A 21,473-nucleotide genomic window follows, 5' to 3' on the forward strand; every position below is an offset into this window, starting at 1 on the left:
AAGGGGACGAGCCCTTCCCTTCGGGCTGCGCCTTTTCCTGTTCCTTTCTTGACCCAGCCTCCGTGTCAGCCAGGGACGTGGCCGGGCAGACATCTGTTGTGCTGTCGAAAGGAACTCCGCTGATGGATGCCGCACCCCTTTCCTCCACCCCCGACATGCGTCAGCCGCAGATGGCTCATCCGAGTCAACGGGCAGAAAAGCAGGTGTTGAGGGAGCATGAAGCCCGAGGTATGCCAGCCTGGCGGCTTGGCACTGCCAGCCTCCGGATGGGGCAAGCGGTTGGAAGTCGCCATCAGATGAATGGGCGGCATGATCCGGATTGAAATGCTGCCTGACAAATGGACAGCCCTTCTCTAGGAACGCACCGTGGATTCGAGGAATGCGCCATCGCCTCTGTGGCGGCTTTTTGACTTGGAGCAAAAGGGTCGGATTGGCGGAATCTGACGGGGTGGCTGGAGGTTGTCTGAGCCAGCCTCAGGGGCAGTCGCTTGGATCCCCCCCCCCCCAACACACACACGCCTGCCAGCATGATGCCGTGTCTCTTCTCTCCATTTCTTTAGAGAAGAAAAGTTGGAGTCTTCCTGGGATTCTGGTGTATCTCTCAGAATCCTGGATCTCCTTCGGTGGGGCCATCCATCCAAGGGTCTCGCCTCTGCTCCCTCAGGAAGGGAGGGCCTGTCTGCAGACCAGCGCCTGACCTTCCAATCCATATTGCTCTACTGCTTGGGTAGGGGATCTTGAGCCCTGTTCCCAATAATAAGGAGAAAATTAATTCAGGAAGTAAGAAACTAGAATAGAATGCCAGCAGTTCTTACAACAGAAGCATGGATGCAAGAAGCACCCAGGGAGCGACACATGCAAGCCCCCCTACGAAGGAGGAAGGGAACATCGCCTGAGCGGCCGCTCATCAACAAGTAGCACCCGGGGGGGGGGGGGCGAGGCAGTACCCAGGGGCCCCGGTCTGTCTCTCAGGATCCCGAGAAGGCTGGGGTGCCAGAGGAGGTTTTCTGTGCCTCGTGAGGCTGCTTGCCATTAACAGTGGTGCATCTGTGAACCCCTGAGATTTCCCGGTCCAACTTTGAAGCGAAAACCAGATTTTAGTTCTTCTGAGTCAACACGTTTATTTTCTCTCCAGTGGGGGCTGAAAACAGCTCACATTGTTCTTCTCTCTTTTATCCTTATAGGGTTGTTAGGCTGAGGGGTGCCCAAAGTCCCCCAGCAAGGTTCCGTGGCAGAGTGGGGATTCGAACCTGGGTCTCCCGGATGCGATCCTGACACTCTGACCACCATATTATGTTGGCTTTCTAAGGAATCCAGGCCCCAGCACAGGCTACAGCTCAGGGAGGCCCAGCTGCGTTGAACCTGTGGGCACGATTTGGAACTCTGAAATGACAACAAAATGGCTGCCATGGGAGGTGGCACCAGCCACAAAATGATTGCCACAGCTTAACGGCAGTAGGACGGTGAGGGTCTTTGTGCTGCTGGGGCCGCCGCTGCCAAAACATTTTTTTTTAATCTCTATAACCAGTCACATCTCCCAGTCAAAGGTCCACCCACTTACGAAAATTGCTTGTTGAGCATCTGGGGGGCCACAGGGCAAGGTTACAGGGAAATGTGGATTAAATATTCAATGGAGGAAACTTTTGTACGCTTGGGAAAGTTCTTCAGAAGTGATAATACTCAAGCGTGGCAGTGCCTCTTGGAGGGTAGGTGGCCTGGGTGAGTCTTCCGCAGGCCAAGAGAATGGGTTTCTGGACCCCTCCGCCTTTCCCAGTCCCTCAGTTTCACTCTGGGCCAGAATGCCTCTGCATAAAAGGTTTCCACCCTCTGCAGAAGTAGAGCATATTTTGAAACTACAGCTGGTCTTCAGATGCCTCAACTGTACCCTGTGCTGGTTTTTCCCCTCCACAGTCAGTTTTGCATCTGCCATTAGCTAGCAAGTAGGGTTTGGTGCCCTGGTTTTACAGTGAGATCCCAAACAGAGTCAAACCCTTCTAAGTCCTTGGGGGGAAATGCCGAGTGATTTAATCTATATATGTGTGGTGACCCCCTTCAAGGATCGCTGCCTTGTTGTGGCAAGGGGGCTTGCGTAGTTCAGTGAAGCTATGAGCTATGCCGTGCAGGGCCACCCAAGACGGACAGGTCATAGCTGAGAGCTCTGACAAAAGGTGATCCACTGGAGAAGGCAATGGCAAACCACTCCAGTATCTTTGCCATGAAAACTCTATGGACAGTTCCAATAGGCATAACGATATGACGCTGGAAGATGAGCCCCTCAGGTCGGAAGGTGTCCAATATGCTACTGGGGATGAGCAGACGGCTAGTACGAGTAGCGCCAGAATGAATGAAGCGGCTGGGCCAAAGCCGAAAGGACGCTCAGTTGTGGAAGTAACTGGTGGCGAAAAGACAGTCCGATGCTGTAAAGATTTTTATTCCATAGGAACCTGGAACGTCAGATCCATGAATCAAGGCAAGCTGGACGTGGTTAAACAAGAAATGAGAAGACTGAACATCGACATTTTAGGAATCAGTGAACTAAAATGGACAGGAATGGGTGAATTTAATTCAGATGACCATCAGGTATACTACTGTGGACAAGAATCTCGCAGAAGAAATGGAGTAGCATTCATAATCAATAAGAGAGTAGGAAAAGCAGTCTTGGGATACAATCCCCAAAATGACAGAATGATCTCAGTTCGAATCCAAGGCAAACCATTCAACATCACAGTGATCCAGGTCTACGCCCCAACCACTGCTGCTGAAGAGGATGAAGTTGATCAGTTCTATGAAGCCCTACAACACCTTCTAGAAGCAACGCCCAAAAATGATGTGCTTATCATCATGGGGGATTGGAATGCTAAAGTAGGAAGCCAAAAGATAACCGGGATAACAGGCAAGTTTGGCCTTGGAGTACAAAATGAAGCAGGGCACAGGCTGGTAGAATTTTGTCAAGAGAATACAATGGTCATAGCAAACACTCTTTTCCAGCAACCCAAGAGACGACTCTACACATGGACATCACCAGACGGTCAACACAGAAATCAGATTGACTATGTGCTCTGCAGCCAAAGATGGAAAAGTTCTATCCAGTCAATAAAAACAAGACCAGGAGCTGATTGTGGTTCAGATCATGAGCTTCTTGTTGCAAAATTTAGGCTTAAATTGAAGAAAGTAGGGAAAAGCACTAGGCCACTCAGGTATGAACTAAATCATATCCCTGACGAATACACAGTGGAGGTGACAAATAGATTTAAGGAATTAGATCTGATAGACAGAGTGCCTGAAGAACTATGGACGGAGGTTCGCAACATTGTACAAGAGGTAGCAACTAAAACCATCCCAAAGAAAAAGAAATGCAAGAAATCAAAATGGCTGTCTGAGGAAACTTTACAAATAGCTAAGGAGAGAAGGGAAGTGAAAGGCAAGGGAGAAAGAGAAAGATACACCCAATTGAATGCAGAATTCCAGAGAAAAGCTAGAAGAGATAAGAATGCCTTCTTAAATGAACAGTGCAAACAAATAGAAGAAAACAATAGAATGGGGAGGACCAGAGATCTTTTCAAGAAAATTGGAGATATGAAGAGAACGTTTCATGCAAAGATGGGTATGATAAGGGACCAAAATGGTAGGGACCTCACAGAAGCAGAAGAGATCAAACAAAGGTGGCAAAATTATACAGAAGAACTATACAAGAGCGAGCTTAACATCCCTGATGACCACAATGGGGTAGTTACTGACCTGGAGCCAGACATCCTGGAATGTGAAGTCAAATGGGCCTTAGGAAGTCTGAGCAACAATAAAGCTAGTGGTAGTGACAGCATTCCAGTTGAACTATTCAAAATCTTAAAGGACGATGCAGTAAAAGTGCTACACTCAATATGCCAGCAAATTTGGAAAACTCAACAATGGCCACAGGATTGGAAAAGGTCAGTTTACATTCCAATCCCAAAGAAGGGCAATGCCAAAGAATGTTCAAACTACCGCACCATCGCACTAATTTCTCATGCTAGTAAAGTTATGCTCAAAATCCTACAAGCTAGGCTCCAGCAATATGTGGACCGAGAACTTCCAGAAGTACAGGCAGGATTTCGAAGAGGCAGAGGAACTAGAGATCAAATTGCCAACATACGCTGGATCATGGAGAAAGCTAGGGAGTACCAGAAGAACGTCTACTTCTGCTTCATTGACTATGCTAAAGCCTTTGATTGTGTGGAGCACAACAAATTGTGGCAAGTTCTTAAAGAGATGGGAATACCAGAGCATCTTATTTGTCTCTTGAGAAATTTATATGCAGGTCAAGAAGCAACAGTGAGAATTGAACATGGAATCACTGACTGGTTCAAAATTGAGAAAGGAGTTCGGCAAGGCTGTATACTGTCGCCTTGCCTATTTAACTTGTATGCAGAGCACATCATGAGAAATGCGGGATTAGAGGAGTCACAAATTGGGATCAAGATTGCAGGGAGAAATATCAACAACCTCAGATATGCAGATGATACCACTCTAATGGCAGAAAGTGAAGAGGAACTAAAGAGCCTGTTGATGCGGGTGAAGGAGGAGAGTGCCAAAGTTGGCTTGAAACTCAACATCAAGAAAACAAAGATCATGGCATCCGGCCCTCTCAATTCCTGGCAAATAGAAGGGGAAGAAATGGAGATAGTGACAGATTTTATTTTCCTGGGCTCCAAGATCACTGCAGATGGGGACTGCAGCAAAGAAATTAAAAGACGCTTGCTCCTGGGGAGGAAAGCTATGGCAAATCTAGACAGCATCCTAAAAAGCAGAGACATCACCCTGCCAACAAAAGTGCGTTTAGTCAAGGCTATGGTCTTCCCAGTTGCAATGTATGGCTGCGAAAGTTGGACCATAAGGAAGGCCGAGCGTCAAAGAATTGAGGCTTTTGAACTCTGGTGCTGGAGAAGACTCTTGCGAGTCCCTTGGACTGCAAGGCGAACAAACCAGTCAGTCCTAGAGGAGATCAGCCCTGACTGCTCCTTAGAAGGCCAGATCCTGAAGATGAAACTCAAATATTTTGGCCACCTCATGAGAAGGAAGGACTCCCTGGAGAAGAGCCTAATGCTGGGAGAGATCGAGGGCACAAGAAGAAGGGGACGACAGAGAATGAGGTGGATGGATGGAGTCACTGAAGCAGTAGGTGCAAACTTAAATGGACTCCGGGGAATGGTAGAGGACAGGAAGGCCTGGAGGATCATTGTCCATGGGGTCGCGATGGGTCGGACACGACTTCGCACATAACAACAACAACAATGTGTGGTGATTTATACAAGAGTGAGCTTAACATCCCTGATAAACATGATGGCGTAGTCACTGACCTGGAGCCAGACATCCTGGAATGTGAAGTCAAGTGGGCCTTAGGAAGTCTGAGCAACAATAAAGCTAGTGGAGGTGACAGTATTCCAATATCTTAAAAGACGATGCAGTAAAAGTGCTACACTCACTATGCCAGCAAATTTGGAAAATTCAACAGTGGCCATAGGATTGGAAAAGGTCAGTTTACATTCTAATCCCAAAGAAGGGCAATGCCAAAGAATGTTCAAACTACCACACCATTGCACTCATTTCTCATGCTAGCAAAGTTATGCTCAAAATCCTACAAGTTAGGCTGCAGCAATATGTGGACCAAGAACTTCCAGAAGTACAGGCAGGATTTCGAAGAGGCAGAGGAACTAGAGATCAAATTGCCAACATACACTGGATCATGGAGAAAGCTAGGGAGTTCCAGAAAAAATACACTTCTACTTCATTGACTATGCTAAGCCTTTGATTGTGTGGAACACAATGAATTGTGGCAAATTCTTAAAGAGATGGGAATACCAGAGCATCTTATCTGTCTCTTGCAGGTCAAGAAGCAACAGTGAGAACCAGGCATGGAATCACTGATTGGTTCAAAATTGAGAAAGGAGTTCGGCAAGGCTGCATTCTGTCGCCTTGCCTATTTAACTTGTATGCGGAGCACATCATGAGAACGGCGGGGTTAGATGAGTCACAAATTGGGATCAAGATTGCAGGGAGAAATATCAACAACCTCAGATATGCAGATGATACCACTCTAATGGCAGAAAGTGAAGAGGAACTAAAGAGCCTGTTGATGCGGGTAAAGGAAGAGAGTGCAAAAGTTGGCTTGAAACTCAACATCAAGAAAATGAAGATCATGGCATCCAGCCCTCTCAATTCCTGGCAAACAGATGGGGAAGAAATTGAGGTAGTGACAGATTTTATTCTCCTGGGCTCCAAGATCACTGAGATGGGGACTGCAGCAAAGAAATTAAAAGATGCTTGCTCTTGGGGAGGAAAGCTATGGCAAATCTAGACAGCATCCTAAAAAGCAGAGACATCACCCTGCCAACAAAAGTGCATCTAGTCAAGGCTATGGTATTCCCAATTGCAATGTATGGCTGCGAAAGTTGGACCATAAGGAAGGCCGAGCGTCAAAGAATTGAGGCTTTTCAACTCTGGTGCTGGAGAAGACTCTTGCGAGTCCCTTGGACTGCAAGGCGAACAAATTGGTCCGTCCTAGAGGAGATCAGCTCGGACTGCTCCTTAGAAGGCCAGATCCAGAAGATGAAACTCAAATACTTTGGCCACCTCATGAGAAGGAAGGACTCCCTGGAGAAGAGCCTAATGCTGGGAGCGATTGAGGGCAAAAGAAGAAGGGGAAGACAGAATGAGGTGGCTGGATGGAGTCACTGAAGCAGTAGGTGCAAACTTGAATGGACTCCGGGGAATGGTAGAGGACAGGAAGACCTGGAGGATCATTGTCCATGGGGGCGCGATGGGTTGGACACGACTTTGCACCTAACAACAACGTGTGGTGGAGAAAGCAGTTATGTTAGGATTGGTCAGTGGGAAACAGAAACCAGGCCGACAGGGGCATGCTGGCTAGACGTGGTCAGGATGGACACCGGCCAGAACATTGCACGGCTGAGGGAGGTGGGGCAGGATCAGGGATCACCAAGAGTCGGGCATGAATGAATGACTGACACACATATGTGTGCGTGTGTGTTTAAAAGGGTTTTTTTTCGGTATGTTTAAACTGTGGGTAGAAATATTTGCCCAGTTTAGAGATACCTTTAAATAGTAGGATCTGTTCCAAGCTGGCTTCCTTTATAACAGGGAGAGAAAGAGAGAGCTTCTTGCACCACTGGTTTTCAGGCTCGTGGCAAGAAAGACCCGTTTCTTTTTTGTTTGCCAGAAGTGCAACCTCTGAGCTCAGTTATCCCAGTGGAATGGAGTGCAGTAGCCTACCTCACAAGGTTGTTGTGAGGATACTTGGAGGAGCTATGTATGCCTCTCTAAACTCCTTGGAGGAAGAGCAGAATAAAAAATCCGTTATTGCAATTTGTCATCGGCCGTATTGCAGATTGCTGGATTAGTTGTGCAGGCATAGAATCCTAGAGTAGGAAGGGACCACACAGGCCCTCTAATTCCACCCCCTGCTCAAGGCAGGATCAGCCTCCAGCATTCAGGAGAAGGATCTGTCCAGCCGCTGCTTGAAGACCTCCAGTGAGGGGGAGCTCCCCGCCTCCTGAGGCAGCCGATTCTACTGATGAACTACTTGGACTGTGAAATTTTTACCCGTGATATTTAGCCATTACTGTGGGTCCCATCCTCTGCTGCCAGCAGAAACCACTCCCTGCCCTCCTCTGAGTGACAACCTTTCAGATACTTCAAGTCCTGTCCCCTCTCCACCTCCTCCTCTCCAGGCTGAACATTCCCAAGTCCTTGGTCACCTGGCCCTGCATCCTCCTCCTCGTCGCTCTGCTCTGCACCCTCTTTGTTTTGTCTGCGTCCTTTTTAAATTGAGGCCTCCAGAACAGCTCCCAAGACTCCAGGTGTGGTCCGACAGATGTTTGCACTGAACCAGGGGAGAATGTAACTCAAATCTTTCACTGGCGTCGTCTCTTATAACGGTGCTTTGAAACCGAAAAATAGACAGTAGCCCCTCAGCCATATTCTGACTGGTTCCCAATTCCTGCTTGCTTTCTCCCCTGCACAAATACGAATCTGGTTCACAGGTGTAGGAAAATATTGCGGAGCCCCGGCCTCATCCCAGGGGCTGCAGGATTCCCGGTTGTGGTGGAATGTTCAGCCGCAAATTGTCCTTCGTGTGACAAATCCCCTAAATCAGTTTAAAGAGCACACTATTTTGCCATCCGCATTAATTTTAGGGGTGGGAGAGGGGATTTTGGTCCCCTTGATGCCTGATTTCTCAGGCTGATAGACTTTCAAAACGATACGCAAGAGGAGAGCTCTCTCTTGGCTAGTGGGCCTGTATGCTGTCTGAGGACTCATTGTGTGCGCATTCTGTAGGCGGTGTGCTTAACGGAGCTTGGATGTGGCATGGAAATTAGTGCGGACACAGAATCGGGCTGTGGAGTGCCCCCAGTGAAGCACCCTTGCCAGAAGAGAGACCAGCATTTTCTGCCGTGTGAAATCTCTGGACAGTCGTCAAGGGTTGCCCCACCCAAAGCACAAGACGGTAGTCTAGCCTTGAAGTTTCACGATGTGATTGGTCTTTGGTCTTTCTCAGGCTCAGCATTCTCCCCATCCAGCATCGTCTTTCCAACAGTGATATGCCAGATGCCTGCAGATGTGAAGGCCGTAGCCCTCCGTACTGGCTTGTCTCCAGCACCTGGCACTGACCGTGTTGCTCACAGCCGCTGCTTGTCCTCCATCCCCAGTTTTCGAAATCAATCTAAGTCACTGGCCGTCGGCACGTCTTGTGGCAGCAAATTCTGCAAATAAATTATGCATTTTGTGTAGAAGCGCTTGCAATGTCTGGCTCTTAGCGTCCTCTGGCAATCAATGGTATTGATCCATCTCAAGCCCTGCTACGAGGAGGACAGCGGCTGCCTCTCTCCGCACTCTCTGCACGCCTCTGTGCTTTGGTGGGCCCACCTTCCGCCACTCCCCTCGCCACCTCCACTGCAAGGGTCTCGAGCCTGTTGCGTTTCTGCTGACGGACAGAGGCAGCAATCGCCGAAGGGTCCGCCAAAGGGTCTCAGCATTGCGCAGGCCTTGCTGTGGCTTCCCTTTTTGAGACAGTCCGCCTCATGCCGAGTCTCCCTCACTTGTTGTTGTTGTTGTTTCATTATTTATTTAGCTTGTCTACCGCCCTCCCGTGCAGCCTTGCCTGCTGCTTTCAACCTTTCCCAGTTCCGGTGAGTCTTATAATGTGAGCAGATAGATGCCTGCACATGTGAAGGCCGTAGCCTTCCCTAGTGGCTTGTCTGCAGCACCTGGCACTGACCGTGTTGCCCACAGCCGCTGCTTGTCCTCCATTCCCAATAGACACAGTTTCATCATTTGGGCTTGATCTGGAACCCACTTGTCTCCTTATGGTAGTCCACGGCCTCCTAAAACTCTCCCCCTAACCCCCCAGTTCAGATGAATCTACGCTCTCCCTGCCGGCTTTTTGCATTATCCAACTCCCTTGGCATCGGGAAGGTCCTGTGTCATAGAACCCCTTCGTTATTTGGGAAAAGCTCTGAATCCTTACCTGGATTAGACTCTGCACCTGTTTTGAGAGCTGCCTTCTACCTGCTTTGGAACAAATTTGCAGAAAAGTAAGGCCAAGTTTTCCTGACCCACAGATTAAGTGGTAGACCTGTTGCTGGGCTCTTTTACTGTGTAAGAACCTACAGAAAGCCCCGTTGGCTCATAGCCGTGGTTCATCTCATCCAGCGTCCTTTTCCACCCAGTGGCCACCCAGCTACTCCCAGGGGACCACTGCAGGGCATCGATGGCTGAGGCCTTCCAGAGAGGCTGCCTCCCGGCCCCGGGATTTGGAGGTTTGCTGCTTCTCCAGGTGGTTTTCATGCTTCTAGAGGGGGCTGACTTAACTGAGCACTACTCCACGTGCAGATAGAGTAGGAGAGAACCATCCCCTTTTACTACCCGAAGGAGTCTCACAGCGGCTTTCAATTGCCTCCCTTTCCTCTCCCACAACAGACACCGTCTAGGCCTGGGGGGGGGGCACCTTTTGGCTTTTGTTTTTATGTTGGGGCCTTCCGTCGCGTGGACCGTCTTCTGCTGTCCAGAAACCACTTTATTGCCATGTTTTTGAGACCTGAATCTTAAACTGTATTAAGAACAGCAGCCTTAGAAATCCCAACAACATACCCAAGAAAGCCGAAAGGGTAAGAAATAATTTTTAAAGCTCCTTGTCTCCCCTCTTCCCTCACTCTCTGTCTCCCCCTTTTCCCAGGCCGCACCTTCTCGGGATGAGGCGGGGCGACCTCCATCTGGCCGAAATGCTGCGCTCTGAATACTCCAGTGGGCTGGACTCTGGCATGTCGCAGGCCAGGAGAGAAAAGGGGCCACGGAAACGTGGGAAGCCGAAGCCTCAGGCCTGAGCTGGCTTTCTTCGCCTTGCCTGCAAAAACAAGCTCTCGGGAATTGCTGGGCACAGGGAGCAGCTGAGTGCCCTCTGGGAGCGTGACTGCAGAGGACTGGGAGACATTTTGCTCAAAGGCTGAGGCAGGGCGATGACTCCATTCCCACACCTCCTCCCTCCGAGGGACTCTGTGGCAATTAAAGGTGCATTTCCCCCAAGGAGTCTGCTGGCCTTGCAGGGCTTAATTCAGTTTGGCTGCCTGTGAGAACGACAAAGTGCGTTGCGGGGTGGGGAAGTTCGGAATGGAGAGGCAGAATCAACAGCCTCCTAAAATCTAAACTGGGCCTCAGGCTGGTCTGAACGCACTTTTGGACAGAAGAGCCAGCCTGGTGCTGTGGTTAAGAGCAGAGACTTCTAATCTGGTGAACTGGGTTTGATTCCCCACTCCTCCTCCACAGGCAGCCAGCTGGGGGACCTTGGGCTCTTCACTGCCCTGATCAAGCCGTTCTCACAGAGCAGTAACATTAGAGCTCTCTCAGCCCCCCCCCCCCACCTCACAGGGTGCCTGTTGTGGGGAGAGGAAGGGAAGGCTCCTACTGGCAGAGAAATGTGGGGCGTAAAAACCAGCTCCTCTTCTAGCTCTGAGACTCCACAGTTTCATGTAGGCTTTTTCAGTGACAGGACGAGCCGCTCCCTGTCCCGTTGCACGGCCTGGACTATTTGCAGGGGCCAAATCCTCCAATTTGGAAGTGGATCCTGAGGACAGACGCAGTTGAGCGTTGGTGCTGCAGCCACCTTTGCCAAGATGGACATGACACGGCCCTGCGAGGTGCCGGGGAGGGGCAAGATGCCCTACGCAAGCAGTCGCTTTCTCTTGGCCGCCTGCTCTCCCTTGGGGCCCCTCCCTCCTGGCCCACGGTCTCATCCCAGGCCGCAGGAACGCAGACTGTGTTGGCACCCGGGTTATTTGCTCGGGGTCTGCTCCGGCCGGGAAGCAGATTTCCTTTTCTTCCCTCTTCCCCAGACCTGCTTTGCTCTGAGGTTTGGGGAAGGTCACGGCAAAGGCTGGCGCTAATTTCCCTGCCCCATCTCCACAGCCATTTCCTGGGGGGGGGGTGTGGGGGAGAGGCTTGTTTCTCTTTCCTTAATCCGCAGTTGGACAGTGCTCTGTCCCTGCCACCATCTGGGGACTGGGTCTTCACTCCGCTTCCCAGAAAGGTTTCAAGGCAGGGTTTCTCAGCCAGGGTTTCATGAAACCCTAGGGTTCTGAATAGATGGGAGTTAATTTTTAATATATTTTTAAATTTGTTAACCATTTATTGGGTGATGGAGCCATACACGGGCATGTTGATTCTACGCCCCCCGCCCCAAGAATGGCCAATGATGGGCCCAGGGTGGGTGGGAAGAGGAGGGGCCCTGGGTGGGCGTGTCCCCAGCTCTGTTTCCCCACCATATTCTGCAGGGTTGTGCCCCTTCTGGGGTTTCTCAGAGCCTGGAGGGGTTTCTTAATAAATAAGTTGAGAAAGTCTGCCACAACCCTTTTTGTTGTGAAGATGAAAAAGGGCCTGTGAATTTTTTTCTGATCAAAGTTGGGGATTCTGACAGGTTCAGACACAGATTGTTATATTGTTATAACATTAAGGATTTAAAATTTAAAATGTAGGAAAGTCTCCCTGAAAGCAAGGAATCATAGAGTTGGAAGGGACCTCATGGGTCATCTAATCCAGTGGTCCCCAACCTTTTTATCCCTGGGGACCGGTCAACGGGGGGGGGAGTCTTTTGCCAAGGGACATCACTGCTGCCTGAGCCCTGCTCCACTTGCTTTCCCGTTAGCACCCCTGTCTTCCCGCCACCCGCTGGGGGGTGCTGCCAGCAGCAACTGTGCAGTGCCATGCCAAGGGGGAGCCCCATCCATGGCGGCCGCTGGAGAGCACCAAAGGTGAGCCAGCAGTAGAGTGGCAGGGCAGCCCCCGAGGTAGCACCCGGGGAGGAGGACGAGGAGGAGCCACGGCCCGGTACTGATTGATCCACGAACTGGTACCGGTCCCAGGACCGGGGGTTGGAGACCACTGAACTAGTCCAACCCCCTGCACTATGCAGGACACTCGACCCTCTTGCTCATCCACGGTCACCTGCCACCCCCTTGATCCTTCACAGAATCAGCCTCTCTGTCAGATGGCTATCTAGCCTCTGCTTAAAAATTTCCAAAGATGGAGAACCCACCACCTCCCGTGGAAGCCTGTTCCACTAAGAAGCCCCTCTAACTGTCAGGAACTTCTTCAAGATGTTTAGATGGAATTTCTTTTGAATTAATTTAATCCCATTCGTTCTGGTCCGTCCTTCTGGGGAAAGAGAGAACAATTCTGCTCCATCCTCCATATGGCAACCTTTTAAATACTTGAAGATGGTTATCAGATCCCCTCTCGGTCATCTCCTTTCTAGGCTAAACAGACCAAGCTCCCCCAACCTTTCCTCCTACTTGGTCTCCAAACCCCTCACCATCTTTGTTGCCCTCCTTTAGACACGCTCCAGTTTGTCAACATCTCTCTTCAACTGGGGTGCCCAAAACTGAACACAGGACTCCAAGTGAGGCTGAACCAGAGCAGAGTACAGCGGTACCATCACCTCCCGTGATCTGGACACGATACTCCGTTTGATACAGCCCAAAATCCCATTTGCCTTTTTAGCCACTGAGTCACACTGCTGACTCATGTTCAATGTATGGTCTACGAAGACTCCTAGATCCTTTTCACACATGCTACTGCCAAGACAAGTCTCCCCCATCTTATATTGGTGTATTTGGTTTTTCCTCCCCCATCTTATATTGGTGTATTTGGTTTTTCCTCCCTAAATGCAGAACTTTACATTTGTCCCTATTGAACTTCATTTTATTCAGTTTAGCCCACTTCTCGAGCCTATCAAGATCATCCTGTATTCTGTTGCTGACTTCAGTTGTGTTTGTTACCCCTCCCAGTTTAGTATCATCTGCAAATTTAATAAGTATCCCCTCTAATCCCTCATCCAAATCATTTATAAATATGTTGAACAACACAGGACCCAGGACAGATCCCTGGGGAACTCCACTTGTCACTCTTTTCCAAGAAGATGCTGAACCATTAACAAGCACCCTCTGGGTATGATTTGTCAACCAGTTATTGATCCACCTGACAGAATTAGGATCCATACCGCATTTTACCAACCTGTGAACAAGAATATCATGTGGAAAATCCTGGAAAATAAAAATAAAAATCTTATTTTAAAAAAAAGAATATCATGTGGAACAACAGGGCGGCGTGGAGGCGGCCATTGCCATGGCTTCTTAGTCGCTGCTGCCTGTCGCCTGCTGCAGTCCACCACCGCCTGCTGCCGTCTGCTGCCACTTGCGCCAGCCACTGGCTCCACAGCGGCAACCAATCTGGGGACCCCACAGAAGGGGCCAGGGAACCGCAAATGGGGTCGGGATCCCAGGGCTGAGGAACACTGTTAAAACAGATGTCATTATGAGTGTTTTTGTTCTCTTGCGGCCAAGCCGTATTTATCCAGTCTCTGACTGTTTCTGCATGAGGCATCTGCCCCTGGACAGCCCCTGGTTGCTGGCGGGTTTTAGAGCCCCCTCCACATGATCTTGCCTGCATCACAAAGCTGTCCAGGGACAGATTCCTCGTGTTTTGCTTCAGGATAAGGGAAATCACAAAAAGTGGATTTGCCACCTTTTATCTTGCATCCCAAAGAACCTCTTGTGGCGCAGAGTGGTAAGGCAGCAGACATGCTGTATGAAGCTGTCTGCCCATGAGGCTGGGAGTTCAATCCCAGCAGCCGGCTCAAGGTTGCCTCAGCCTTCCATCCTTCCGAGGTCGGTAAAATGAGGACCCAGCTTGCTGGGGGGTAAACGGTAATGCCTGGGGAAGGCACTGGCAAACCACCCCGTATTGAGTCTGCCATGAAAACGCTAGAGAGCGTCACCATGAGGGTCAGGCATGACTCGGTGCTTGCACAGGGGATGCCTTTAGCTTTTATCTCGCATCCCATCGGTGAGCAACCAGTGTGTGATCAAGGTCAAGGCCAGAGGGAGGGGGGAAGGCACGGTAGTCTCTGTAGCATTGTCCTGCTGTCACACTCCCCTTCCTCTCCCCATTTCCTGCTCCAATTTATTTTTAATGGCGCAGTCCGCATTGCAGTGCAACTGCAAAGCTACATTGTCAGAGGTAAATTAAAATCTGGAGTGTCCACGGGCTTTTTGGAATCAGGCAGGCAAAGCAGAGTCCTGTTTCTGTTTTCTTGGGGTGGGGAATGAGTTGGGAAAGGGGGGGTGGAGCATCCTTCTCCCAACTATACAAGGGTCTGAGCACTTTGTTTTTAAGCCAACCATTTACACAAAATGACTTTTAGGGCTCTGAGGGCCATGTTCAGCATCTCAGAAATCCGGATATATAAATAAAGTCCAAAACAACACAGAATCCCAAAAACGGGGCAGTGTTGATTTTATTGAAGATGCCTCTGTGTTGTGGCATGACCATGTAGCAATGCAGAAGTGCCTTAAAAGAATGTAGGTGCTCAGGGAGGAAGAAAGTTTCAGTCCATGAGATAACTGCTGTACTGTGATTGGTGGCTTGCTGTGATTGACAAGCAGATGGAGAAGTTCGGCTTGCTTTCCCTTGCAGCCTGGTTGGCCACAATGGGGCGGGAGGGGTCTCCCGTGAGGAGGGCTGCAAACATGAGGTTTACCATCCCGCGTTTGCAAGCAGGAAGCCACACACATTTTACCCCTCTGTGCAGAAACAGTCTCACTGATTCCAAACACTGGTCCTTAATGCTACAGGGTTTTAGAATGGATGGTACAGTGAATGCATGGTCCATCTGGAGGTGGGAAATGCTTCTTTCCAGTTCTGGGTTGGGAAATATCTGGGGACTTTTGGGGGGGAGCTGGGAGTGGACAGGATTTGGGAGGGACTTCAGTGGAGTGGAATACTGTGGAATGCACCTTCCCAAGCAGCCATTTTCTCCAGGAGAACTGAGCTCTGTAGTCTGGAGATGAGCTGGAATTCCAGGGGATCCCCAGGCCCCACCTGGAGGCTGGCATCCCTCTGCCCCCCTCCCAAGCAGTCCTTTCCTCCAGGGGAACTGAGCTCTGTTGTCTGGAGATGGGCTGGAATTCCAGGGGATCCCCAGGCCCCACCTGGAGGCTGGCATCCCTCAGTCCCCCTCCCAAGCAGCCCTTTCCTCCAGGGGAACTGAGCTCTGTTGTCTGGAGAGGAGCTGGAATTCCAGGGGATCCCCAGGCCCCACCTGGAGGCTGGCATCCCTCCGTCCCCCTCCCAAGCAGCCCTTTCCTCCAGGGGAACTGAGCTCTGTAGTCTGGAGGTGAGCTGGAATTCCAGGGGATCCCCAGGCCCCACCTGGAGGCTGGCAACTATAGGTCCATCAGAGGATGGGAGAAGTTAACCACGGACTACGTGTTGGCCTGCAAGCTCCTGGAGAGCCACGTGTGGCAACAGAGCCTTAGATTAGAGGAATTAAAGGTGGAATGCTTTTTATAACTCAAAAGAGCCAGCTTTGTGTCCTGGTTTGGAGCAGCAGCTTCTCATCTAGAGAACCAGGTTTGATTTCCCCTCCTTCACATGCAGCCAGCTGGGTGACATTGGGCTAGTCATAGTTCCATTAGATCTGTTCTCACAGAGCAGTTCAATCAGAGCTCTCTCGGACCCACCTATTTCACAGGGTATCTGTGGTGGGGAGAAGGTGATTGTAAACTGCTTTGAGACTCAACAGGCAAGAGTTGGTGGATGAGGTGAAGGAGGTGGGGACCCTAGGGGGAAGTGACCATGTCCTCATAGAATTCCTTTTGAGATGGGGGGCAAGGAAGCTTGTAGCCAGACGTGGATGTTGGATTTTCGTAGGGCAAACTTTAATAAACTCAGGGGCATGATGAGTGTCATACCATGGACGAGAATGCTGGAAGGGAAGGGAGCATGTGAAGGGTGGGCGCTACTCAAACAAGAGCTATTGCATGCTCAATCAATGACTATCCCAGAAAGACGAAAACACTGCAGGAGCTCTAAGAAGCCTATTTGGATGAACAGAGAACTTCAAGAGGAACTAAGAAAGAAAAGGGAAATGTTCAGGAAATGGAGGGAAGGACAGAGCTCTAAAGAAGAGTACCTACAGGTTACTAGGCACTGTAGATGCATCATCAGAAAGGCCAAAGCTGAGAGTGAGCTAAGATTGGCCAGGGAAGCCCATTGTAACAAGAAAAGATTTTTCAGTTATGTGAGGAGCAAACGTAAAGTAAAGGAGGCAATAGGCCCACTGTTGGGTGCGGATGGACAAACTCTAACGAAAGATGCAGAGAAAGCAGAAAGGCTTAGTGCCTATTTTACATCAGTTTTTTCCCACAGGTCAAAGTGTTTAGGCACATCTAGAGATGGCCGTAGCCAAAGGATAGTGTCTGGGTGGCAGGTTAACATGGATAGAGAGGTTATCGAGAGGCATTTAGCTGCACTGGATGAGTTCAAATCCCCTGGTCCGGATGAAATGCACCCGAGAGTACTCAAAGAACTTTCCAGAGAACTTGCACAGCCCTTGTCCATCATCTTCAGAACCTCTTTAAGGACTGGAGATGTCCTGGAGGACTGGAAAAGAGCAAACGTTATTCCGATCTTCAAAAAAGGGAGGAAGGATGACCCAGGAAACTACAGACCAGTGAGTCTGACCTCTGTTGCGGGGAAGATAATGGAGCAGATATTAAAGGGAGCGATCTGCAAACATCTGGAGGACAATTTGGTGATTCAAGGAAGTCAGCATGGATTTGTCTCCAACAGGTCCTGCCAGACCAACCTAGTTTCCTTTTTTGACCAAGTAACAGGTTTGCTGGATCGGGGGAATTCGGTTGATGTCATTTACTTGGATTTTAGTAAAGCTTTTGACAAGGTTCCCCATGATGTTCTGATGGATAAGTTGAAGGACTGCAATCTGGATTTTCAGATAGTTAGGTGGATAGGGAATTGGTTAGAGAACCGCACTCAAAGAGTTGTTGTCAATGGTGTTTCATCAGACTGGAGAGAGGTGAGTAGTGGGGTACCTCAGGGCTCGGTGCTCGGCCCGGTACTTTTTAACATATTTATTAATGATCTAGATGAGGGGGTGGAGGGACTACTCATCAAGTTTGCAGATGACACCAAATTGGGAGGACTGGCAAATACTCCGGAAGATAGAGACAGAGTTCAACGAGATCTGAACACAATGGAAAAATGGGCAAATGAGAACAAGATGCAATTTAATAAAGATAAGTGTAAAGTTCTGCATCTGGGTCAGAAAAATGAAAAGCATGCCTACTGGATGGGGGATACGCTTCTAGGTAGCACTGTGTGTGAACGAGACCTTGGGGTACTTGTGGATTGTAAACTAAACATGAGCAGGCAGTGTGATGCAGCGGTAAAAAAGGCAAATGCCATTTTGGGCTGTATCAACAGAGGCATCACATCAAAATCACAAGATGTCATAGTCCCATTGTATACGGCACTGGTCAGACCACACCTGGAGTACTGTGTGCAGTTCTGGAGGCCTCACTTCAAGAAGGACGTAGATAAAATTGAAAGGGTACAGAGGAGAGCGACAAAGATGATCTGGGGCCAAGGGACCAAGCCCTATGAAGATAGGTTGAGGGACTTGGGAATGTTCAGCCTGGAGAAAAGGAGGTTGAGACGGGACATGATAGGCCTCTTTAAGCATTTGAAAGGTTGTCACTTGGAGGAGGGCAGGATGCTGTTCCAACTGGCTGCAGAGGAGAGGACACGCAGTAATGGGTTTAAGCTACAAGTCCAACGATATAGGCTAGATATCAGGAAAAAGTTTTTCACAGTCAGAGTAGTTCAGCAGTGGAATAGGCTGCCTAAGGAGGTGGTGAGCTCCCCCTCACTGGCAGTCTTCAAGCAAAGGTTGGAACTGGCAGGCCACCCCGTACTGAGTCTGCCAACACTAGAGGGCGTCACCCCAAGGGTCAAACATGACCCGGTGCTTGCACAGGGGATACCTTGACCTTTACCTTTATGTATCAGGAATTATTGAATAATGGATGTTGCTGTGCTGTTTAAGGATTACCCAGTTTCCTCAGAGGAAAGCAGTTGTAAGCGGACAGCGGACAGCTTCCAAGAGAGTGGGGTAGTTTGTGCTCACTGGAGCTTTTGTGGACTGAATTTATTCCTTGTTTGGGAATTTCTGGCCTAGATTCCTGGCAATCCTCCCTTCAGCCTTGCACCGTTCTTAATGCTAAATTCAGCATTTCAGTTTCAGAACTCCACATCTGGACATATTTCTTGATCACCTTTTTCCTTCCACTGGAACTCCAGCTGTCACTTCTACTCCACGCCCCCTTTGTTCCCTTTCATATTTTGTTTCTGCATCTATCTAAAATGTATCATTAACGTGATTCGAAACCTCCCTTTCTCCTCTCTGTGCACACTCTCCAGGTTCTTTCTAGATGTGTATCAGCAAGGACAAATTTCAATCTCGCGATTTGCAACGTGTTCGCAAGGGTTGTCGTTCATTAACGTGCGCAGTGGCATCGGCTGGAAAGTACACGAACAATTAAATAGCACAGAATGTCTTTGATTTGCATTTCTGGCTGTGTAAATGAAAGGATGACGGTTGCTGGATTATTCCCCCCTCCTTTTCTCTCTCTCTCGAAATGAAAAGCAGACACAGCGCAAGTTGTTCCTTTGATAGATTTTTAATATGATTTTAAAAGAGTTTTGTTTGGCCTCATTCTTAGTCAATGAGATTAATTTAAAGCACTTATCCCCTGGGTTTAAGTCAATCCATGTAGGCCTTTCGGCCCAGGGCCTCTTGCCGTGGGGGCCTGGGGGGGACTTTGTTTGCCGTGCTTCTAAAAGAGACTCTTTTCCCACTTCATTAACCCTGAGCTGGGGGCATCCCCCACCCTCACGCCCCTGCTTAGACACACAGCACCCTATTCCAGAGCGGAGGATTTAGCAGCTTCCCCCTCCGCACCTCACCCCCCCCCCCACGTTCTTTTTTCATGCAAAACCAGCTCCTTTCCCGGGGCCACGGGAGCTGTTGGCCTGAATCTGGCACTGCCCTTTTTGCAGAAATGATAATATGCTGGTGGTAGGACTGGAGGCCTTCTTTTAAAGTGTGTGGGGAATTTTTTTTAGAAAAAATTCTCTGTTAGGAGCGCCGGTTCTGCACTGATGCATTTATGGCTGGGCTCCCCATTCAACAGATTAAAAGCACACGCGTTTCCTTGAGTTTCCAAATCCAGGGCGATCTATACCTCTCGAAATAAAACAAGTGACCTGTCCTGCTGCAGGCGTGAGTGTTTTGAGCTGCCGCTGCCTGAAACAGCATCAGTGCTTCTGGGCAGTGTGCCTCGTGACCCTCTTCAGTCGGAGGGAAACCCAAGATGGTGAACAGGCAGAGGTGCCACAGGCAGCCCCTTTGGGCAGGCCGTCCAGCCGCATGTCTGCTGTAGGGGTGGCTGAACCTGTCCGTCACCACAAGGGACTGTGCGGAGTGGCTCACTCCCAACTGAAGCTGTTTGAGGAGACGTCAGCACAAGTGTGCAGAGAAGCAGCAGGCAGCCTCCTCCCTGGGGACTTTCCGCTCACACGGGACCCTTGTTCTTCATGGCAGGCTGGGATGGAAGGGAGGACAGAGAGATGGGTCCGTCAGGGGCTTATGAGCCACTGGAACCTCCATGTACTGATGCAGCATCCGTGAGCAGTAGATGATCATCTCTAGCTTCACATTATGCTGCTCCACCTTTGAAAATAATGCTGGAGATACACCTTGGTCTGATCCAATGCAAGCGGTTATGTTGTTGCTCCCATGGAGACCCATTTCTAATGGAGAATTCCACCTTTTAAAATTAATCAATTAATTAATTAATTAAGATTTTTATACTGCCCATTCTTTACAGCTCTGGCCGGTTTTTCTTCTTTAAGGTTCTTCTTGAAGAAGAAGAAAAGTTGTTTTTTATATCCCATTTTTCACTGTCCAAAGGAGTCTCATAATGGCTTTCCATCACCTTCCTTTCCTCTCCCCACCACAGACACCCTGTGAGAGAGGGGAGGCTGAGGGAGCCCTGAGATTACTCAAGATGAGTTGCTTCTTAGATGCCGCATTTCTCTACCCGAAGGAGTCTCAAAGCGGCTTACATTTGCCTTCCCTTTAATCTCCCCACAACAGATACCCTGAGAGGGGGGGAAGCTGGGAGAGCCCTGGTATTACTGAAGAATAAGAAGATGAGTTGCTTCTTATATGCCGCTTTTCTTTACCTGAAGGAGTCTCAAAGTGGCTTACATTTTCCTTCCCTTTCCTCTCCCCCCAACAGACACCCTGAGAGGGGTGTGTGGCTGAGAGAGCTTCTGACAGGACTGCTTGGTCAGAACAGCACTATCAGGACTGTGACAAGCCCAAGGTCATGCAGCTGGCTGCATGTGGAGGAGTGATGAATCTCCAGATTAGAAGCCGGCCTCTTATCCACTATCTTAAAAGGGTCCAATTTGGCAACCTTTGCGTGACGAAGGGCCAGAGCTTGTCTTGCATTCCTAGAAAGGCTGCCTCTCCCCGTGGGCCTAGCCCCAGTGCTGAGAGTCGGCTGGTACATCATGGTAGATAAGAAACAAAAAGTTGTCCAAACAGTAGAAGTAAAAGTAACGATAGAAAATAATAAAAAAAAACGTTTGAGGCACAAAACAAAAAAAGGATAATTTTAGATCCAAATGAGTAGCCGTGTTGGTCTGAAGAAGCACAATAAAATCTGAGTCCAGGAGCACCTTTAAGACCAACAAAAAGATTTATTCAAGGCGTGAGCTTTCGAGTGCAAGCAGTCTGAGGAAGACTATGAACTTCCATCATGACAGTGGGAATATATAAGCAAAAGTTAATTAAATTAGTAAACTAGTAAATTAGTAAACTGTGTCACAACATCCAAATAAGTTAAATTCAAAATTACATTACATTTTACTAACATCACTTTACAGTCACATTGTCCCAAATCAAATAAATTGTGAGGAATGTGGATACACGAGTTAAACAAGGTTAACATGCATAGTGAGATCAAAAAAGCCTCTGTCCTTGTTGAGTCCAGGGTATGTCA

General features: G+C 49.2%; 1 protein-coding gene across 3 annotated transcripts in view; it reads left to right on the forward strand.

The window, feature by feature from the left end:
• DDX31 (DEAD-box helicase 31) overlaps positions 1-11,885 on the forward strand; it is a 95,231-nt gene extending 83,346 nt beyond the window's left edge. For all 3 annotated transcript variants that reach the window (XM_077307034.1, XM_077307035.1, XM_077307036.1), the window contains exon 20: positions 10,229-11,885. In XM_077307034.1, coding sequence (XP_077163149.1) covers positions 10,229-10,376 — 148 coding nt within the window. In that variant the 3' untranslated portion in view covers positions 10,377-11,885. The remainder of the gene's footprint in view (positions 1-10,228) is intronic.
• Positions 11,886-21,473: the final 9,588 nt, after the last annotated feature.

This window comes from Paroedura picta, chromosome 12 (assembly GCF_049243985.1).
Source record: "Paroedura picta isolate Pp20150507F chromosome 12, Ppicta_v3.0, whole genome shotgun sequence".
In the NCBI taxonomy this organism is placed as follows: domain Eukaryota; kingdom Metazoa; phylum Chordata; class Lepidosauria; order Squamata; family Gekkonidae; genus Paroedura; species Paroedura picta.